We start from the raw sequence: 22,094 nt of genomic DNA on the forward strand, positions 1-22,094 counted from the left end.
ATTCACATCAGGCTGACGCAACACAGGGGCAGAGGCAAAACGGCGCTTAAGCTCCTGAAAGGCCTCTACAGCATGAGGGGACCAATTAGCAACATCAGCGCCTTGTCTGGTCAAATCAGTCAGTGGTTTAACGACATCCGAAAAACCAGCAATAAATCGGCGGTAAAAGTTGGCAAAGCCCAAAAATCTCTGAAGACCCTTAAGAGAGGAGGGCTGAGTCCAGTCACAAATAGCTTGCACCTTGACGGGATCCATCTCAATGGAAGAGGGAGAAAAAATATACCCCAAAAAGGAAATTTTCTGGACCCCAAAAACGCACTTAGACCCCTTCACACATAAAGAATTAGACCGCAGAACCTGAAAAACTCTCCTGACCTGCTGGACATGAGAGTCCCAGTCATCAGAAAAAATCAGAATATCATCCAGATATATTATCATAAATCTATCCAGAAAATCGCGGAAAATATCATGCATAAAAGACTGGAAAACTGAAGGGGCATTAGAAAGACCAAAAGGCATGACCAAATACTCAAAGTGGCCCTCGGGCGTATTAAATGCGGTCTTCCACTCATCCCCCTGCCTGATCCGCACCAAATTATACGCCCCACGAAGATCAATTTTAGAGAACCACTTAGCACCCTCTATACGAGCAAACAAATCAGTAAGCAATGGCAATGGGTATTGATACTTAACAGTGATCTTATTCAGAAGCCGATAATCAATACATGGTCTCAAAGAGCCGTCTTTTTTTGAGACAAAGAAAAACCCAGCTCCCAAGGGAGAAGAAGATGGACGAATATGTCCCTTTTCCAGAGACTCCTTTATATATTCCCGCATAGCAGCATGTTCCGGCACAGACAGATTAAACAACCGACCCTTTGGATATTTACAACCCGGTATCAAATCTATGGCACAATCGCACTCACGGTGCGGAGGTAACGACCCAAGCTTGGGTTCGTCAAAGACGTCTTGATAATCAGAGAGGAACTCAGGGACTTCAGAGGGAATGGACGACGAAATAGAAACCAAAGGTAAGTCCCCATGAATACCCTTACATCCCCAGCTCAACACAGACATTGCTCTCCAGTCCAAGACTGGGTTGTGAGACTGCAACCATGGCAATCCCAGTACCAAATCGTCATGTAAATTATACAGCACCAGGAAACGAATAATCTCCTGGTGATCCGGATTGATACGCATGGTTACTTGTGTCCAGTATTGTGGTTTATTATTAGCCAATGGGGTGGAGTCAATCCCCTTCAGAGGAATAAGAGTCTCCAAAGGCTCTAAATCAAAACCACAACGATTGGCAAAGGACCAATCCATAAGACTCAGAGCGGCGCCAGAGTCAACATAGGCGTCCGTGGCAATGGATGACAAAGAGCAAATCAGGGTTACAGACAAAATAAACTTAGACTGAATGGTGCCAATGGAAACAGACTTATCAAGCTTCTTTGTACGCCTAGAGCATGCTGATATAACATGAGTAGAATCCCCACAATAGAAACACAATCCATTCTTCCGTCTAAAATTCTGTCGCTCGCTCCTGGACAGAATTCTATCACACTGCATACTTTCTGGCGTCTTTTCCATAGACACCGCCAGATGGTGCACAGGTTTGCGCTCCCGCAGACGCCTATCAATCTGAATAGCCATTGTCATGGACTCATTCAGACCTGCAGGCACAGGGAACCCCACCATAACATCCTTAACGGCATCAGAGAGACCCTCTCTGAAAGTTGCCGCCAAGGCGCACTCATTCCACTGAGTAAGCACAGACCATTTACGGAATTTTTGGCAGAAAACTTCAGCTTCGTCTTGCCCCTGAGATAGTGCCATCAAAGTTTTTTCTGCCTGAAGTTCCAAATGAGGTTCCTCATAAAGCAAGCCCAAGGCCAGAAAAAACGCATCCACATCGCGTAACGCAGGATCCCCTGCTGGCAATGAGAAGGCCCAATCTTGAGGGTCACCCCTGAGCAAGGAAATCACAATCCTAACCTGCTGAGCAGGGTCTCCAGCTGAACGAGACTTCAGGGACAAATAAAGCTTACAATTATTTCGGAAATTCTGGAAGCTAGCTCTATTCCCTGTAAAGAACTCCGGCAAAGGAATTCTCGGCTCAGATACCGGAGCATGTACCACAAAATCTTGTAAATTTTGTACTTTCGTAATGAGATTATTCAAACCCACAGTTACACTCTGGAGATCCATTATTGTCAGGTGCACACAGAGCCATACAGAGATTAGGAGGAGAGAGAGAAAAAAGACTGCAGCAAGGCAGACTGGAGGGAAAAAAAAAAAAAAAAAAAGAAAATTCCAGCAGACTTCTTATAACTCTCCTTTCTCAACCTGGGTCTTTAACACTTTATTGGCCGGTCAAACTGTCATGATCTCTGCAGACAGAGATCATAGCAAGCCTATAGAGGGACAAGCTCTCGGAAGATGGAACTATACTGACCATGAACTAAGCCTGCCGCGCAACTAGAAATAGCCAGGTAGCATTTCCTATTTATAGCTAGATGCCCAGCTCTGGCCTAAGACCTAAATAGCTAGCAGAGGGAAATATAAGACCTGGCTCACCTCTAGAGAAATATTCCAAAGAAGACAGTAGCCCCCCACATATAATGACGGTGAGTTCAGATGAAACAACAAACGCAGCAGGAAAATAGTCTTAGCAAATTTGAGGTCCGCTTACTAGATAGCAGAAGACAGATAGTATATTTTCATGGTCAGCAGAAAAACACTAACAAAACACCATCCAGAGATTACCTTAAACTCTGGCATTAACTCATAACGCCAGAGTAGCAATCCCTGATCAACGAGAGCTTTCCAGACACAGTAACAAAACTTCAGCTGTGAACTGGAACAAATAGGCAAAACAAAACATGGACAAAAGTCCAACTTATCTAGAAGTTGTCTAGAAGCAGGAACAAGCACTGAGAGGCATCAGATAACATTGTTGACCGGCAAGAAACCACCAGAGAAATGAGCTTAAATAGCGACACCCACTACTGATGGAACCAGGTGAAACAGGAAAGAGGATGACAAGTCCAATTCCACAAGCGGCCACCGGGGGAGCCCAGAATCCAAATTCACAACAGCCGCAGCTGAATGATTTACATCTGTTAGCCAGCATAAGTACATGTGGGGATTCCCTACAAACCAGGCAACCCCCACATGTACTTATGCTGGCTAAGAGATATAAATCATTCAGCTGCGGCGCTGAAAACTAAATCTCCGAGCACTAAAAAATACTCAGAGGACACCCGAGCGTGCTCGGGAAATCTCGAGTAACGAGTATGCTTGCTCATCACTAAACAAATACCAACGCACCATGTTCAGACCACATATTACCACCACATGATGACCAATAATACCACATACAAGGAACAAATATCGCCACACCATGACCAGACCACATATTAACACCACATAGTGACTGAATACTGCAATACTGATCATTAATTTAAAAAAAAAAACACAATACTAAGTGCTATTGTATACAGGAAGTCTGTATTTACTGTCAGTGTACAGGTAATACAGTGATCACAGGTGACATTATACGCAGGAGCTCTGTTTAATAGTGTCAGTGTACAGATAATACAGTGATCACCAGTGACATTATACATAGGATCTCTGTAAAAAGTGCCAGTGTACAGGTAATACAGGGATCACCAGTGACATTATACACAGGAGCTCTGTATGTAGTATACAGTGTATAGTGTCAGTGTACAGGTAATACACTGACTCACCAGTGACGTCCATAGCTAAAGTCCTTCATCTTTGCTTTTCTCATTCATGCAGCACAGACCGCCGTCATTTCTTCCAGCCAGGACTCGCCTCTGCATAAAATAACACAGTTAGAGCACCGCTTCCAGAACACATTCCCCACTTTTTCCCTTTCTTCTACACTACACATCTGAATACAGAGGTCCACCCACAATCAATGTATAATTGGTTATTATGCAACCTCATAGATTGCAAGCTTACGAGTCCCCCATCATGTGCAGTCCCCCTTACCTCCCACTTCATGTGCAGTCCCCCTTACCCCCACTTCAATATGTGCAGCCCAACTCCCCCACTTCATCATGTGCAGCCCAACTCCCCCACTTCATCATGTGCAGTCTCCTTAACCCCCAAACTCCATCATGTGTGGCCCAATTCAACCTTCATCATGTGCAGCCTCCTTTAACCCTCAAACTCCATCATGTGCGGCCCCACTCCCCTTCATCATGTGCAGCCTCCTTAACCCCCAAATTCCATCATGTTTGGCCCCAATTCCCTTCATCATTTGCAGTCTTCTTAACCCCCAAATTCCATCATGTGCGGTCCCACTCCCCTCATGTGCAGCCTCCTCTAACCCGCAGATTCCATCATGTGCGGCCCCACTCACCTTCATCATATGCTGTCTCCATAACCCCCAAATTCCATCATGTGCAGCCTCCTTTAACCCCCAAATTCCATCATGTGCAGCCTCCTTTAACCCCCCAAATTCCATCATGTGCAGCCTCCTGTAACTCCCCAAAATCTATCATGTGCAGCCTCCTCTAACCCCCCAAATACCATCATGTGCAGCCTCCTTTAACCCTCCAAATTCCATCATGTGCAGCCTCCTTTAACCCCACAAATTCCATCATGTGCAGCCTCCTTTAACCCCAAAATTCCATCATGTCCAGTCCTCCTTTCACCCCCAAATTCCATCATGTGCAGCCTCCTTTACCTCCCAAATTCCATCATGTGCAGTCTCCTTTAACCCTCCAAATTCCATCATGTGCAGCCTCCTGTAACTCCCCAAAATCCATCATGTGCAGCCTCCTCTAACCCCCCAAATACCATCATGTGCAGCCTCCTTTAACCCCCCCAAATTCCATCATGTGCAGCCTCCTTTAACCCCCCAAATCCATCATGTGCAGCCTCCTTTCACCCCCCAAATTACATCATGTGCAGCCTCCTTTAACACCCCAAATTCCATCATGTGCAGCCTCCTTTAACCCCCCAAATTCGATCATGTGCAGCCTCCTTTCACCCCCCAAATTCCATCATGTGCAGCCTCCTTTAACCCCCCAAATCCATCATGTGCAGCCTCCTTTAACCCCCCAAATTCCATCATGTGCAGCCTCCTTTACCCCCCAAATTCCATCATGTGCAGCCTCCTTTACCCCCCCAAATTCCATCATGTGCAGCCTCCTTTAACCCCCAAATTCCATCATGTGCAGCCTCCTTTAACCCCCCAAATTCCATCATGTGCAGCCTCCTGTAACTCCCCAAAATCTATCATGTGCTGCCTCCTCTAACCCCCCAAATACCATCATGTGCAGCCTCCTTTAACCCTCCAAATTCCATCATGTGCAGCCTCCTTTAACCCCCCCAAATTCCATCATGTGCAGCCTCCTTTAACCCCAAAATTCCATCATGTGCAGCCTCCTTTCACCCCCCAAACTCCATCATGTGCAGCCTTCTTTAACCCCCCAAATTCCATCATGTCCAGTCCTCCTTTCACCCCCAAATTCCATCATGTGCAGCCTCCTTTACCTCCCAAATTCCATCATGTGCAGCCTCCTTTCACCCCCAAAATTCCATCATGTGCAGCCTCCTTTAACCCCCCAAATCCATCATGTGCAGCCTCCTCTAACCCCCCAAATACCATCATGTGCAGCCTCCTTTAACCCCCCAAATTCCATCATGTGCAGCCTCCTTTAACCCCCCAAATCCATCATGTGCAGCCTCCTTTCACCCCCCAAATTACATCATGTGCAGCCTCCTTTAACACCCCAAATTCCATCATGTGCAGCCTCCTTTAACCCCCCAAATTCGATCATGTGCAGCCTCCTTTCACCCCCCAAATTCCATCATGTGCAGCCTCCTTTAACCCCCCAAATCCATCATGTGCAGCCTCCTTTAACCCCCCAAATTCCATCATGTGCAGCCTCCTTTACCCCCCAAATTCCATCATGTGCAGCCTCCTTTACCCCCCCAAATTCCATCATGTGCAGCCTCCTTTAACCCCCAAAATTCCATCATGTGCAGCCTCCTTTCACCCCCAAAATTCCATCATGTGCAGCCTTCTTTAACCCCCCAAATTCCATCATGTGCAGTCCTCCTTTCACCCTCCAAATTCCATCATGTGCGGCCTCCTTTAACCCCCCCAAATTCCATCATCTGCAGCCTCCTTTAACCCTCCAAATTCCATCATGTGCAGCCTCCTTTAACCCCCCAAATTCCATCATGTGCAGTCTTCCTTTCACCCCTCCCCACTTCTTCGTTTGCAGTTACCCACCATTTAATAAAAAAAAAAGTTGTTTTTATACTTACATCACCACTCGCTCCCCTGCAGCGCCTCTCTGCTTCTAGCGTCCTGGTCGGGACATGTCGGCGCGTGCGCGATGACGTCATCGCGCAAGCCCGACACCTGACCCGGAAGCACACAGTAGAGAGATCATGGAGGGAGCAGGAGCTGTGCAGCCGTCAAGGTGACAGCCGCGCACAGCTCCCGGCCCCGGCGTGGACGTGTGCGCTGACTGTGACTGCTGCCAGCCGTGTCATAGTGCAGCGCACACGGCCGCACACAATTTGATGTGTGGCTGCACAGGCACAGCCACCACCAGGTGGCCGGCCCTGAGCAGCTGCTGGGGGAGTGGCCCGGGGGGCATTTGCATCTTTGCCACCCGGCCCAGCCCACACCTGGTGTGCAGAGAAGATGTGGGGGGCTGTTTGTGCGGGTGTTAGTGTCTATCTGTGTGTGTGTGCGTGGGTGTGTGGGGCTGTGTGTGTGCGGGGCTGTGTGTGTGTGGGTCTGTGTGTGTGTGCAGGTCTGTGTGTAGGCAGGCATCCTCCGATGGGACTACTAGTTCCATCTGGCTTTGCCTGCTACAGTGACAGGTAGCCGGATGATGGGGCAGCAGTAGTCACACTACACACATATACAGTACATACATATAGACATACAGTGTATACAGCATACAGCATACACTACATACTCACCAATCACCTAGTCACCAAAGCCCTCGATCATCTGTAAAAAATGTAAAAATACTAAACCAACAGTATACTCCCTGATCCGTTTAATAACGAGTGCTCCACGACGATCTTCCTTGGAGAGCAGTCACATTGGCAGATGCGAATGCTCTCCAGGGGCTCCAGCATACAATGATGGAAGGTATCCTTCCGAACTGTATCCCTCCGCTGCTGTGAGTACAGTATAGTCCATACTGTCACTTGCGGCACTGTGAGAGGCCATTGAACCCTCAGTGATAACACTGCAGGAGCCATTGTCTCCTGTCAGTGTGTCACTGGAGGCCTATAGAGTGGTCACATCTCCTGATGTGACAGCTCTATAAGGGAGATCATTGTGGGACACTCGCTATTAATTGGACTGCTTCGGACCAGGGAGTATACTGTTGGTTTATTATTTTATATTTTTTGCAGGTGATCGATGGCTTCGAGGAATTAGGCGTGGTTGTAAGTATGGTGAAATTAAGAATATTAAAATACTTTTTTCTGGCTGTGTCTTTAACTCTTTCACTACTAAAGGATTAGTAAGGGATAGGTGTCTTATTGACGCCTTTCCATTACTAATCGGGCTTAATGTCACCTTACAATTAAAGGTGACATTAACCCCTTGTTACCCCATATGCCACTGTCACAGGGCAGTGGAAGAGAGAGGCTAAGTGCTGGAATTGGTGCATCTTACAGATGTGCCATTTCTGGGGTGGCTGGCGGCTGGTATTTGTAGCTGGGGGGGCAATATCAATGGCCCCTCTGTAGGCTATGAATATCAGCCCGCAGCTGTCTGCATAGCCTTTTCTGGCTATTAATTATAGAGAGACCCCACGTCTTATTTTTTTGGGGGGTCCCCCTACTTTAATAGCAAGTAAAGGCTAAATATACAGCTCCGGGCTGAGATTCATAGCCTAGGAAGCTCCATGGGTATTAACCCCTTCCCAGGCTAGAAACATCGGCCCCCAGCCGTCGGCTTTCCCTCTCTGGTGCAGAAAATTGTGCGGGAGCCCACGTCATTTTTTTCCCCTTTTTTTAAAATTAAAAATATTGCGAGCAGATTTTGGGTGCGTGTCTTTATTTAACTATTCATGTACCATTTTATTAGGTTCATTACTAAACATTGGCCTTGGAATTATGTATTTATTATCTATCTATCTATAATCTCTCTATTACCTATCTCCTATTTATCTATTATCTATCTATTTGCTATCTATCTGTCTATATCTGTGTGTGTGTGTGTGTGTGCGTGTGTGTGTGCGTGTGTGCGTGTGTGTGTGTGTGTGTGTGTGTGTGTGTGTGTGTGTGTGTGTGTGTGTAAATATTATTCTTCGATGAGTATGTAAATGAAGAGGTTGGACAGGAAATAACATCACAATTCTTGTTTTTTTGTTAAATAATAGATCTTTATTTAGGTTACAAAAACGCAGACAAATCCGCATGAAAAAATGCATGAAAATCAGCACAAAAAAAAAAAAATCAAAAACGCATCAAAATCATGCGGGTTTGTACCTGCATTTTCTGCAGATTCTGTGCAGAAAATTCTGCAGACAAATCTGCAACGTGTGCACATACCCTAAGAAGGACACAAGTATAATCCCTGAGAGATGTTTCCATTCTTCAAATTGTATTCTGAAATCTATTGTATGTTTACTGCTTTTTGCACTGTTTTGTGACCACTGTGAATTCCCGCAATATCGGGAGGAAGTAAATAGTTCATTGCATTGCATGTTCCTGCCTTGTATTTTCTGTGCATTGCATTCGGTCACCTGCATTACACAAGCACGCCACCACCACTAGTTAGTAACTTTCTCTCAATTTACAGCGCACATAGAAAGTTGCCAATCAGTGATATGGCTGGTTATACAGAGCTTTTCATTTAAAGCCATGCTAGATTTGCAGCCGAGAAAACAAGGATTGTATCAAAATAACCAGGGCCGGACTGGGACTAAAATTCAGCCCTGGCATTTGAAGTTACACAGGCCCACTTGTCACATGGTGACTGTATAATATCTTTGTACACTTGTAGGCAGGGCTGGTTTTAGGCAAAGTGGGGCCCTACGCCTAGGCAAAGTTTAAAATGGGGCCCCAAATGCTAACATATTGCACATCACACAAAAGCATTTCAGTTGTATTTACGAGCGCTGAGTTCAGGCCGCTAAATGATTTTGATTGACAATACTGAAGTTTGTTCAACACTTGTTTCCCGGCCTCTTTCCACCAGCTGAGGAATAATGACGGGACAGAGCGATCACTAATAGATCACTAACAGATCACCATACAGTATCATGTTATCAGCAGCACATCTACCGTTTACGCTGGCGATGTGCTGCTGAGAACAATGGTTTTTGTTCCAGCAAAAACAATCTGAATATGCAGCATTTTGCTTGTTTAGTAAAATACACCCCATAGTCCTCCATATATTATAATGTGCACCACAGTCCTACATATAGTATAATACACTCCCTAAAGTCCTCCATATATTAAAATACACTGCTCAGTCCTCCATATAGCATAATACACTCCTCATAGTCCTCCATATAGCACAATACACTCCTCATAGTGCTCCATATAGTATAATGCCCCGCCATAGTCATCCATGTAGTACAATTTACTTCCCATAGTATAATGCACCCCATAGTTCTTCATATAGTATAACGTATTCCCCATAGTCCTCAATACAGTATAATGCAGCCCACATATAGCATAATGCAGCCACCACCCTTCAGACTATAATGCAGCCACCCCATAGTATAATGCAGCCACCCCAGAGTATAATGCAGCCACCCCATAGAATATATTACAGCCCACCTCCCCATAATATATAATGTAGCCCCCACAGAATATAATGCAGCCCCCATAGTATATAAAACAGCCTCCCCCATAGAATAAAATATACCCCCCACAATAGTATATAACAGCCACATAGTATATAACACGGCCTCCCCCATAGAATATAATATACCCCCATAGTATATAGCACAACCCGCATAGCAGATAACACAGCCCACGTAGCAGTATACAGCACAGCCCATGTAGCAGTATACAGCACAGCCAATTTAGCAGTATACAGCACAGCCCACACAGTAGTATACAGCACTGCCCACACAGTAGTATACAGCACAGTCCACAGAGTAGTATACAGCACAGCCCACACAGTAGTTTACAGCACAGCCCACACAGTAGTATACAGCACTGCCCACACAGTAGTATACAGCACAGCCCACACAGTAGTATACAGCAGAGCCCACACAGTAGTATATAGCACAGCCCACATAGTAGTATACAGCAGAGCTTACACAGTAGTATATAGCACAGCCCACATAGTACTATACAGCACTGCCCACATAGTAGTATACAGCAGAGCCCACATAGTAGTATACAGCACTGCCCACATAGTAGTATACAGTAGAGCCCACATAGTAGTATACTGCACTGCCCACATCTCGCTCCCCCCCTAGAATGGTCCCACAGTCCAGTAAAAAAAACAAAACACAAGCTCCTCACCTCACCTCGTGCCTGCGGTGCTCCCTGCTCCTGGTCTCGGCAGCTGCCGCTGCACTGCCTGGGACACAGTGAGTGCGCGCCCCCGGATAAAGCAGAATGGGCGAAACGTGCGTCAGGGCGCTGGGGAAACCGCGGGATCACGGACACCACGGGATATCTACATATAGGTAACCTTGTATGCCTGGGTACATATTACTGGTTCTGGGATATCAGAGTCATGTTCACATTGGGATTACAACGCTACTGCATTTTATAATATCACTGCACCTTATGAATTGCATTTATACACAAGACACTTTAACATGGATATAGAGATAGGATGCGGTTAGCACCTAATATGAGATCTATGTGAGTCTGTGGGCTTGAATTATCGGGCACATGTTGTAGTTAGGCTGTTTTCCAGTACTCCTGTTGATCATTTTTTGGTATGGCAATCTGTGTGTTTTTTCTCCACGGTTCCCCCATGGGGTATGGTTCTGATTTAATATAGAGGTAGCTTTTTTAACATGTATGTCCATTTGTTTCTATTATCCTTAAATAAAATTAATTTGAATTTTTATCTATGGTCAGCTTCATTAAGGGGGCAGTAATTTGCCCGTCATCTTTTGGTTGTTTGTAGGATTAAGAAGTACCATAAAAAGTATATATTTGGACACCTTCTTTTGAATAATTGCACTGCCCACATAGTAGTATACAGCAGAGCCCACATAGTAGTATACAGCAGAGCCCACATAGTAGTATACAGCACTGCCCACATAGTAGTATACAGCACTACCCACATAGTAGTATACAGCAGAGCCCACATAGTAGTATATAGCACTGCCCACATAGTAGTATACAGCACTGCCCACATAGTAGTATACAGCAGAGCCCACATCTCTCTCCCCCCTAGAATGGCCCCACAGTCCAGTAAAAAAAAAAAACCCACAAGATCCTCACCTCGTGCCTGCGGTGATCCCTGCTCCTGGTCTCGGCAGCTGCCGCTGCACTGCCTGGGACACAGTGAGTGCGTGCGCACCCGCAGTGTCAGAGGCAGAGCGGGGAATGATGGGAGAGGAAGCGTCAGGTGACGCTCTCTTCTCCATCATTGCATTCAACTGTACCGGCGTCATAGACGCTGGGGGAGGGAAGGGAGAGTCGGCGTACAGCGGCCCACTACTGGCACCGGCCCTTCTGGCATTTGCCAGAACTGCCCGATGGCCAGTCCGGCCCTGAAAATAACAGCATGCAGCCCAATAAGTGACACATCACTGGAATAAGGATCTCAGCCCTTTCATCATACTGCTCTCGAATTACATAGCAAAAACCTGATGACAGATTCCATAATAAACAGACCTGCTACAGCTACGGTATTGAGGCTATTATTGCTTTAAAAGTCCATACAACAGATTTAAGACCTGCTCCGAAAGTTTCCCCACCCAGTAATACCTTAAAGGGAACCTGTCACCCCCCCCCCCCCCCAGTCGTTTCAAACTAAATGAGCCACTGTCATGATCTCTGCAGACAGAGATCATAGCAAGCCTATAGAGGGACAAGCTCTCGGAAGATGGAACTATACTGACCATGAACTAAGCCTGCCGCGCAACTAGAAATAGCCAGGTAGCATTTCCTATTTATAGCTAGATGCCCAGCTCTGGCCTAAGACCTAAATAGCTAGCAGAGGGAAATATAAGACCTGGCTCACCTCTAGAGAAATATTCCAAAGAAGACAGTAGCCCCCCACATATAATGACGGTGAGTTCAGATGAAACAACAAACGCAGCAGGAAAATAGTCTTAGCAAATTTGAGGTCCGCTTACTAGATAGCAGAAGACAGATAGTATACTTTCATGGTCAGCAGAAAAACACTAACAAAACACCATCCAGAGATTACCTTAAACTCTGGCATTAACTCATAACGCCAGAGTAGCAATCCCTGATCAACGAGAGCTTTCCAGACACAGTAACAAAACTTCAGCTGTGAACTGGAACAAATAGGCAAAACAAAACATGGACAAAAGTCCAACTTATCTAGAAGTTGTCTAGAAGCAGGAACAAGCACTGAGAGGCATCAGATAACATTGTTGACCGGCAAGAAACCACCAGAGAAATGAGCTTAAATAGCGACACCCACTACTGATGGAACCAGGTGAAACAGGAAAGAGGATGACAAGTCCAATTCCACAAGCGGCCACCGGGGGAGCCCAGAATCCAAATTCACAACAGTACCCCCCCCTCAAGGAGGGGGCACCGAACCCTCACCAGATCCACCAGGGCGACCAGGATGAGCCCTATGGAAGGCACGAACAAGATCAGAAGCATGAACATCAGATGCATTGACCCAAGAATTATCCTCCTGGCCGTAACCCTTCCAGTTAACCAGATACTGGAGTCTCCGTCTGGAAACACGAGAGTCCAAAATTTTCTCCACAACGTACTCCAACTCACCCTCAACCAACACCGGAGCAGGAGGCTCAACTGAAGGTACAACAGGTACCTCATACCTGCGCAATAACGACCGATGAAAAACGTTATGAATGGAAAAGGACGCAGGGAGGTCCAAACGGAAAGAAACAGGATTAAGAATCTCCAATATTCTATAAGGGCCGATGAACCGAGGTTTAAACTTAGGAGAAGAGACCCTCATAGGGACAAAACGAGAAGACAACCACACCAAATCTCCAACACAAAGCCGAGAACCAACACGACGATGACGGTTGGCAAAACGCTGAGTCTTCTCCTGGGACAACTTCAAATTGTCCATAACCTGCCCCCAGATGTGATGCAATCTCTCCACCACCGCATCCACTCCAGGACAATCCGAGGATTCCACCTGACCGGAGGAAAATCGAGGGTGAAACCCCGAATTACAGAAAAACGGGGACACCAAGGTGGAAGAGCTGGCCCGATTATTGAGGGCGAACTCCGCCAATGGCAAAAAAGCAACCCAATCATCCTGGTCAGCAGAGACAAAACACCTCAGATATGTCTCCAGGGTCTGATTAGTCCGCTCGGTCTGGCCATTAGTCTGAGGGTGAAAAGCAGATGAAAAAGACAAATCTATGCCCATCCTAGCACAGAATGCCCGCCAAAATCTAGACACAAATTGGGTACCTCTGTCGGAAACAATATTCTCAGGAATACCGTGCAATCGGACAACATTCTGAAAAAACAGAGGAACCAACTCAGAAGAAGAAGGCAACTTGGGCAGAGGAACCAAATGGACCATTTTAGAGAAACGGTCACAGACCACCCAGATGACAGACATCTTCTGGGAAACAGGCAGATCTGAAATAAAATCCATCGAGATGTGTGTCCAAGGCCTCTTAGGAATAGGCAAGGGCAACAGCAGTCCGCTAGCCCGAGAACTACAAGACTTGGCCCGAGCACAAACGTCACATGACTGCACAAAGACTCGCACATCTCGTGACAGGGAAGGCCACCAGAAGGATCTTGCCACCAAATCCCTGGTACCAAAAATTCCGGGATGACCTGCCAATGCAGAAGAATGTACCTCAGAGATGACTCTGCTGGTCCAATCATCCGGAACAAACAGTCTATCAGGCGGACAACGATCCGGTCTATCCGCCTGAAACTCTTGCAAGGACCGCCGCAGATCAGGAGAAACGGCCGACAAAATTACTCCCTCCCTAAGGATACCTGTGGGTTCAGAATTACCAGGAGAGTCCGGGTCAAAACTCCTAGAAAGGGCATCTGCCTTAACATTCTTAGAACCCGGTAGGTATGACACCACAAAATTAAAGCGAGAAAAAAATAAAGACCAGCGCGCCTGTCTAGGATTCAGGCGTCTGGCAGTCTCAAGATAAATCAAATTTTTGTGGTCAGTCAATACCACCACCTGATGCCTAGCCCCCTCGAGCCAATGGCGCCACTCCTCAAACGCCCACTTCATGGCCAAAAGCTCCCGATTCCCAACATCATAATTCCGCTCTGCGGGCGAAAATATCATGCATAAAAGACTGGAAAACTGAAGGGGCATTAGAAAGACCAAAAGGCATGACCAAATACTCAAAGTGGCCCTCGGGCGTATTAAATGCGGTCTTCCACTCATCCCCCTGCCTGATCCGCACCAAATTATACGCCCCACGAAGATCAATTTTAGAGAACCACTTAGCACCCTCTATACGAGCAAACAAATCAGTAAGCAATGGCAATGGGTATTGATACTTAACAGTGATCTTATTCAGAAGCCGATAATCAATACATGGTCTCAAAGAGCCGTCTTTTTTTGAGACAAAGAAAAACCCAGCTCCCAAGGGAGAAGAAGATGGACGAATATGTCCCTTTTCCAGAGACTCCTTTATATATTCCCGCATAGCAGCATGTTCCGGCACAGACAGATTAAACAACCGACCCTTTGGATATTTACAACCCGGTATCAAATCTATGGCACAATCGCACTCACGGTGCGGAGGTAACGACCCAAGCTTGGGTTCGTCAAAGACGTCTTGATAATCAGAGAGGAACTCAGGGACTTCAGAGGGAATGGACGACGAAATAGAAACCAAAGGTAAGTCCCCATGAATACCCTTACAACCCCAGCTCAACACAGACATTGCTCTCCAGTCCAAGACTGGGTTGTGAGACTGCAACCATGGCAATCCCAGTACCAAATCGTCATGTAAATTATACAGCACCAGGAAACGAATAATCTCCTGGTGATCCGGATTGATACGCATGGTTACTTGTGTCCAGTATTGTGGTTTATTATTAGCCAATGGGGTGGAGTCAATCCCCTTCAGAGGAATAAGAGTCTCCAAAGGCTCTAAATCAAAACCACAACGATTGGCAAAGGACCAATCCATAAGACTCAGAGCGGCGCCAGAGTCAACATAGGCGTCCGTGGCAATGGATGACAAAGAGCAAATCAGGGTTACAGACAAAATAAACTTAGACTGAATGGTGCCAATGGAAACAGACTTATCAAGCTTCTTTGTACGCCTAGAGCATGCTGATATAACATGAGTAGAATCCCCACAATAGAAACACAATCCATTCTTCCGTCTAAAATTCTGTCGCTCGCTCCTGGACAGAATTCTATCACACTGCATACTTTCTGGCGTCTTTTCCATAGACACCGCCAGATGGTGCACAGGTTTGCGCTCCCGCAGACGCCTATCAATCTGAATAGCCATTGTCATGGACTCATTCAGACCTGCAGGCACAGGGAACCCCACCATAACATCCTTAACGGCATCAGAGAGACCCTCTCTGAAAGTTGCCGCCAAGGCGCACTCATTCCACTGAGTAAGCACAGACCATTTACGGAATTTTTGGCAGAAAACTTCAGCTTCGTCTTGCCCCTGAGATAGTGCCATCAAAGTTTTTTCTGCCTGAAGTTCCAAATGAGGTTCCTCATAAAGCAAGCCCAAGGCCAGAAAAAACGCATCCACATCGCGTAACGCAGGATCCCCTGCTGGCAATGAGAAGGCCCAATCTTGAGGGTCACCCCTGAGCAAGGAAATCACAATCCTAACCTGCTGAGCAGGGTCTCCAGCTGAACGAGACTTCAGGGACAAATAAAGCTTACAATTATTTCGGAAATTCTGGAAGCTAGCTCTATTCCCTGTAAAGAACTCCGGCAAAGGAATTCTCGGCTCAGATACCGGAGCATGTACCACAAAATCTTGTAAATTTTGTACTTTCGTGATGAGATTATTCAAACCCACAGTTACACTCTGGAGATCCATTATTGTCAGGTGCACACAGAGCCATACAGAGATTAGGAGGAGAGAGAGAAAAAAGACTGCAGCAAGGCAGACTGGAGGGAAAAAAAAAAAAAAAAAAAAAGAAAATTCCAGCAGACTTCTTATAACTCTCCTTTCTCAACCTGGGTCTTTAACACTTTATTGGCCGGTCAAACTGTCATGATCTCTGCAGACAGAGATCATAGCAAGCCTATAGAGGGACAAGCTCTCGGAAGATGGAACTATACTGACCATGAACTAAGCCTGCCGCGCAACTAGAAATAGCCAGGTAGCATTTCCTATTTATAGCTAGATGCCCAGCTCTGGCCTAAGACCTAAATAGCTAGCAGAGGGAAATATAAGACCTGGCTCACCTCTAGAGAAATATTCCAAAGAAGACAGTAGCCCCCCACATATAATGACGGTGAGTTCAGATGAAACAACAAACGCAGCAGGAAAATAGTCTTAGCAAATTTGAGGTCCGCTTACTAGATAGCAGAAGACAGATAGTATACTTTCATGGTCAGCAGAAAAACACTAACAAAACACCATCCAGAGATTACCTTAAACTCTGGCATTAACTCATAACGCCAGAGTAGCAATCCCTGATCAACGAGAGCTTTCCAGACACAGTAACAAAACTTCAGCTGTGAACTGGAACAAATAGGCAAAACAAAACATGGACAAAAGTCCAACTTATCTAGAAGTTGTCTAGAAGCAGGAACAAGCACTGAGAGGCATCAGATAACATTGTTGACCGGCAAGAAACCACCAGAGAAATGAGCTTAAATAGCGACACCCACTACTGATGGAACCAGGTGAAACAGGAAAGAGGATGACAAGTCCAATTCCACAAGCGGCCACCGGGGGAGCCCAGAATCCAAATTCACAACAAGCCACCTTGTGCAGCAGTAATGCTGCATTCTTTGCATTCTGACAAGGTGGCTCTTTTAGTTCTGGGTGCTGTAACTTGAGAAATAATCAGTTTTATAATTTGTCTGAAATACCTGGTCCTCAGTCAAGTAGGCCGGCGTTTCCCCCCTGCTTCAGACAGCACACTGCTGTCACTCACATCTTCTTGGCGCCAGGCCTCACCGCTGTTTTCAAAAGTAGCCGGCGCCTGCGCTCTTATCCCCTGCCTGGTGCAGGCGCAGTGAGCGCTGCCCGTCTTTCCTCATCTGCAGCCCAGCTGACTGCGCCTGCGCGGCCGCCCTGCCTGTGATTCCCAGCCCTGCAATGTGAATAAATCATAAGTCACTGCGGGGCTGGGAATCACAGGCAGGGCGGCCACGCAGGCGCAGTCAGCTGGGCTGCAGATGAGGAAAGACGGCCAGCACCAGGCAGGGGATAAGAGTGCAGGCGCCGGCTACTTTTGAAAACAGCGGTGAGGAGGAGTCTGCGCCCGGCGCCAAGAAGATGTGACCGACAGCAGTGAGCTGTCTGAAGCAGGGGGGAAACGCATATGGTGGTCAAACACGCATATTTGAAATCGTCATTTTCATTCATAAAACTCATTTGCATTGTCCTTCATGCATTGTCATCAGTGTATCCGTGTTTTACATCCATGTCACATCTGTATTTATACATGTGTCATTTTAAAATGGATATGATCACATACAGTTTCCTATGTTAATAATGGCAATGCATCAGTAAAAATCGGATGCGATATGGAAGTTTCATATTTTCTGTATTCATAGTTTTGAAAGGAAACCTGTAATCCCATCAGTCAGTGTACTGGCCGATGTCCAGCACACATCCATGTAATATTCTCATTTGAATGGGCCCTAAGTATTTTAAAATCATTTATACATAGATATTATAAGTAAGTACACCAGCTTCATCAAATCTAAGAAATCTATTCAATATTTTACACATTTTGTATTGTATAATTTGGTGACAGACGCATGATAGCTAGCATACAATTATTATTTGATAAATTCTAAACTGCATATTGGAAGAAGATAATCCTATTTTACATTAGTCTTACCTTTGCTATAGTTCGTAGTATTATGCAGTAATCCTTCCCTCTCTCTAGAGGAGCATTGTAGAATTCTCCATAATATTGTCTGTCTCCCACAGAGAATTCCAGGTGGTCCGAAACATCTCCAGGAAAAAACTCAGCGGTGACATATCCTTGGGTCTTTGATACATTATTAAAGTAAGTGACAGCTTCCAAAGACTCACAGGTGAACGAGCACCCTCGGACCAACTGGATTACAAATACCTGGTAGGAACTGAAATTGGCAAATATTGGATAAAGTCATAAAATTAACTGTCTTTTCATTGAACACGTTACCAGCAGGTATTGAATATGATTGATTTTTACCAGTATTAACGCAATTACATAATTTTAGGCTATGCACAGAATGCTACAAAGAAAGCTGTTGATCACTAAATAGTGTATGGAGGGGGATGGCATTTGAAACTGACCTATTTGTTTAGGGCTTGATGGTCTTTATACCACTGAATATTCATGGTCACTCAATAAAAAAATACACTATTGTTCTTAGTATCACCTATTCTAATATCATTAGAGGCCTTATTAGTGATTAATTACCCCAACTCTCAAGTATTCCAGAATCAACTGATTGCTGTGGGTCTGAAAGCTGTAACACATGGCATTTTGGCATTTTTTGGCCATACATATTTCCCATAGAGCAGCCACAATTGCAACAAAACAACAAAAAATCATGGAAATATAACTAGGAATGTAGGACTTATTTAAATGAATGGGCATCTAGGTACTCTAATACTCTGACTTGGGCCTGTTTCACACTTCCTGATATTTCCGGTACCGGAAAAAATGGTACCGGAGATAATCGGTATCCGTTTGTCCGTGTGTGTACTATGTGCGGCACACAAGTGGAAACAGTTAGCCACCTGTGTGCTGCATCAGTAGCACACGGACAGCCGCCGGGGAAGTAGCGCTACTGTAAGTGGAGCGCCCCCAGACGCAGGGCCAAGGGGTACTCGGTACCGGGCCTCTCTGTCTCAGTCTTGGGGTTGTCACGGTGGCCGTGACCCTGATAAGGGGCGTCCAATGAAAGATGAGATGATGGTGCGTGGTGTAGGTCGCGGTGAATAACGAGGACACAGGGTTGCAGTCTCTTTACCTCTTTACTGAAGGCTTCAGGATCCTCAATCCAGAGTACTGCTAACAGGGCTGGCTGAGACCGGCCGGTCCGAAGGCACCTCCAGAGTTCCCTTTGCAGGTGGAAATCAGTGCCTACCTTCTAGCGCCTGTGTGTTGTAGTACTTCCCTGCTGAGCACCACGGGATAGTCCTCACAACTGTTGTGTCTGTTTCTGATGTTCTTTCTCACAACTTGTATCTGTCCTGATGTTCTTTTCCGTCCCCCAGATGATATGGCTAAGACGCACCCGTATGACGGGTAGGCCTGGCGTTCTTCCGGGACCCTAGTGTCGCCCCTCTCCCACAATTGCCCCCTATGTCTGCTTAGGTGATTTAGGTGAGACAGCCAACCTATAATTAACTGTCCTGCCGTTGGTTTGAAGTAATGCTTGGAGCCCAATACTTCCTCGGCGTTCCGGCCACCGGCTACACGCCTCAGTAGGATGTTGCCTCAATCTTACGGCACGACTCCTACTGGTGTTATCTCCTTTTTGCTGTGATCTCCTTTCTCACTCTCCACAATAAACCTTGCTTCTTGTCCTTTCTTGAGATACCGCCGCAATGTAGTGCAGGCGCAGTTCCTTAACGCTCTGTCTTGTTCACTAGGCCTCTGTCAGGATCCCACCCCTGACAGGGACACCCCTGAATCTTTCCCCGCAACACCCTCTGCCACAGGATGTTGCCTGGTTCCGACCCAGTCAGCTTCTCACTAACTTCCTATCCAACCCCCAGTTTTACCAGATTGTGAGGAGTGGCCTAATACATAGTACCCTTTGCTCCCCCTGGAGGCCAGACTGTGAAGTGTATTGGTGTCTGTGATACCTGGTCAGGTGAACTCCTTAAGTGCCATCGGACATACCATCACTCCCCTTAGTGGCGGAGCAACAGTACTGCAACGACCAGGACCCTGGGGCGCTGCATAAGCGCTGTTCCCCGGCGGCTAGTGCTGAACACGGCTTTCATTCATTCTTCCCTGCTCTGCCGGCGAGCAGCTTTTGTACGCGCAGTGATACCGCATGTGTTCATTGAACACATGCGGAATCACCGCATCCTATACATAGACTGTGCGTCTCCGCAAGATAAATAGACATGCTGCAGTCTATAAAGACACGCCGCATGTACGTATATGCAGGTCTGCCACCTGCATCTTTGAACACATAGTGGAGATGGGATTTCAGAAAATCCCCTCCACTATGCTGTAACATCTGGCCGCCGCGGATTGGATGCTGTGGCTGTACGCAGCATCCAATCCACAGTTTTTCCTGACCGAGGAAACATACTCTTTATCAATCAAGAGCCTCTGGCTCCTACAAGCCCATTCGTCAAGACCGGCATACAAAATCACTAGTCTTGATGAATCGGGACCTAAGTATCTTTTTGCTCAGGAAAACATCACTAGCTCAAAGAAGAATCCTTTCCAATTCATCCAGACATAGATATTATTTGTTTTGTTTTGTTTTTTCTAACAGTGCTTTACTGGCAACATAACACCATTGCTGGAGACAGAAACTCTTGCACTATTAAACAGTAGTAAATATATGCAATATATGCAAAAAGTAACATCAATAACATCATTCCAACATAAAGCCTACCCTACCAAGGCTTTCCCATAGTGTGGCACCATCCACTGAATCTAGGTTTGCCAAGTGCTCCTGTGGATCCTCACATCTGTTAGACCATTACTTTAAATCCCTCCATGACATGCGCCATACTAGTACTGTGCCTGTCATGTCCCTCCCTTTTATGTGGGCTCGGGCACTGAGCCCACATCTTTCTACATCTGTATTGAACAGCTGACATGTGCCCCTAATGTGCGACATGTGCGCATGTCTTGTCCCTCCCTTTGATGTGGGCTCCGGCACTAAGCCCACATCTTTCCACATCTACTTTGAGCAGCTGACATGTGCCTCTAACAGCCCGGGGCTGTTAACCCGTTAAATGCCACTGACCGCACCATTTAATGTGATCGCACTGGAAGTGCGTCACTAATCCTGCCCATCGGTGACCCCTGCCACATGATTGCGGGTCACCGATGGGTCAGCATGACAACCAGGAGTTCCAGCAGACTTCTATGGTTGTCATTGCCGGATTGCTATGAGCGCCGTCTAGTTTTCGTCCAGCAATCTGATCATCGCCTGTGTGTAGCAGAGGCGATTGGGTTATCGCAGCTGCTAGTCTCCCATGGAAACTATTGAAGCATGCAAAAAGTAAAAAAAAAGGTTTTAAAAATCAAAATATAGAAGTTCAAATCACCCCCCATTTTCTCCATCTATATATATATAAAAATGAGTGTATGTGTGTATGTATGTGTGTATCGATGATGATGTCATAATGGTTGCCATGGCGACAATGATGTCATAAAGGTTGCCATGGCGAAGATGATGTCATAATGGTTGCCATGGTGAAGATGATGTCATAATAGGTTGTAATGGTGACAGTTATGTCATAATGGTTGCCATGACGATGATTATGTCATAATAGGTTGCAATGGTGACGGTCATGTCATAAGGGTTGCCATGGCGACGATGATGTCATAATAGGTTGCAATGTCATAATGGTTGCCATGGTGATGATGATTCAATATATGTGTATCGACAATGATGTCATAAATGTTGCCATGGTGAAAATGATGTCATAATGGTTGTCATGGCAATGATGATATCATAATGGTTGCCATTGTAAGTTCGGGAAAAACAGCCGCACTCAAAATATGGATTTTCAAATGCATATCAAGCAAACATTTATTGAGGTCACCACAGTAAAACATAAGGG

General features: G+C 46.0%; 1 protein-coding gene across 1 annotated transcript in view; it reads right to left on the bottom strand.

The window, feature by feature from the left end:
- Positions 1-22,094, bottom strand: part of SUSD1 (sushi domain containing 1) — a 485,342-nt gene that overhangs the window by 104,734 nt on the left and 358,514 nt on the right. The window contains exon 20 of the mRNA XM_077251054.1: positions 18,178-18,424. Within this exon, the coding sequence (XP_077107169.1) occupies positions 18,178-18,424 (247 nt within the window). The remainder of the gene's footprint in view (positions 1-18,177; positions 18,425-22,094) is intronic.

This window comes from Ranitomeya variabilis, chromosome 1, assembly GCF_051348905.1.
Source record: "Ranitomeya variabilis isolate aRanVar5 chromosome 1, aRanVar5.hap1, whole genome shotgun sequence".
NCBI lineage: Eukaryota > Metazoa > Chordata > Amphibia > Anura > Dendrobatidae > Ranitomeya > Ranitomeya variabilis.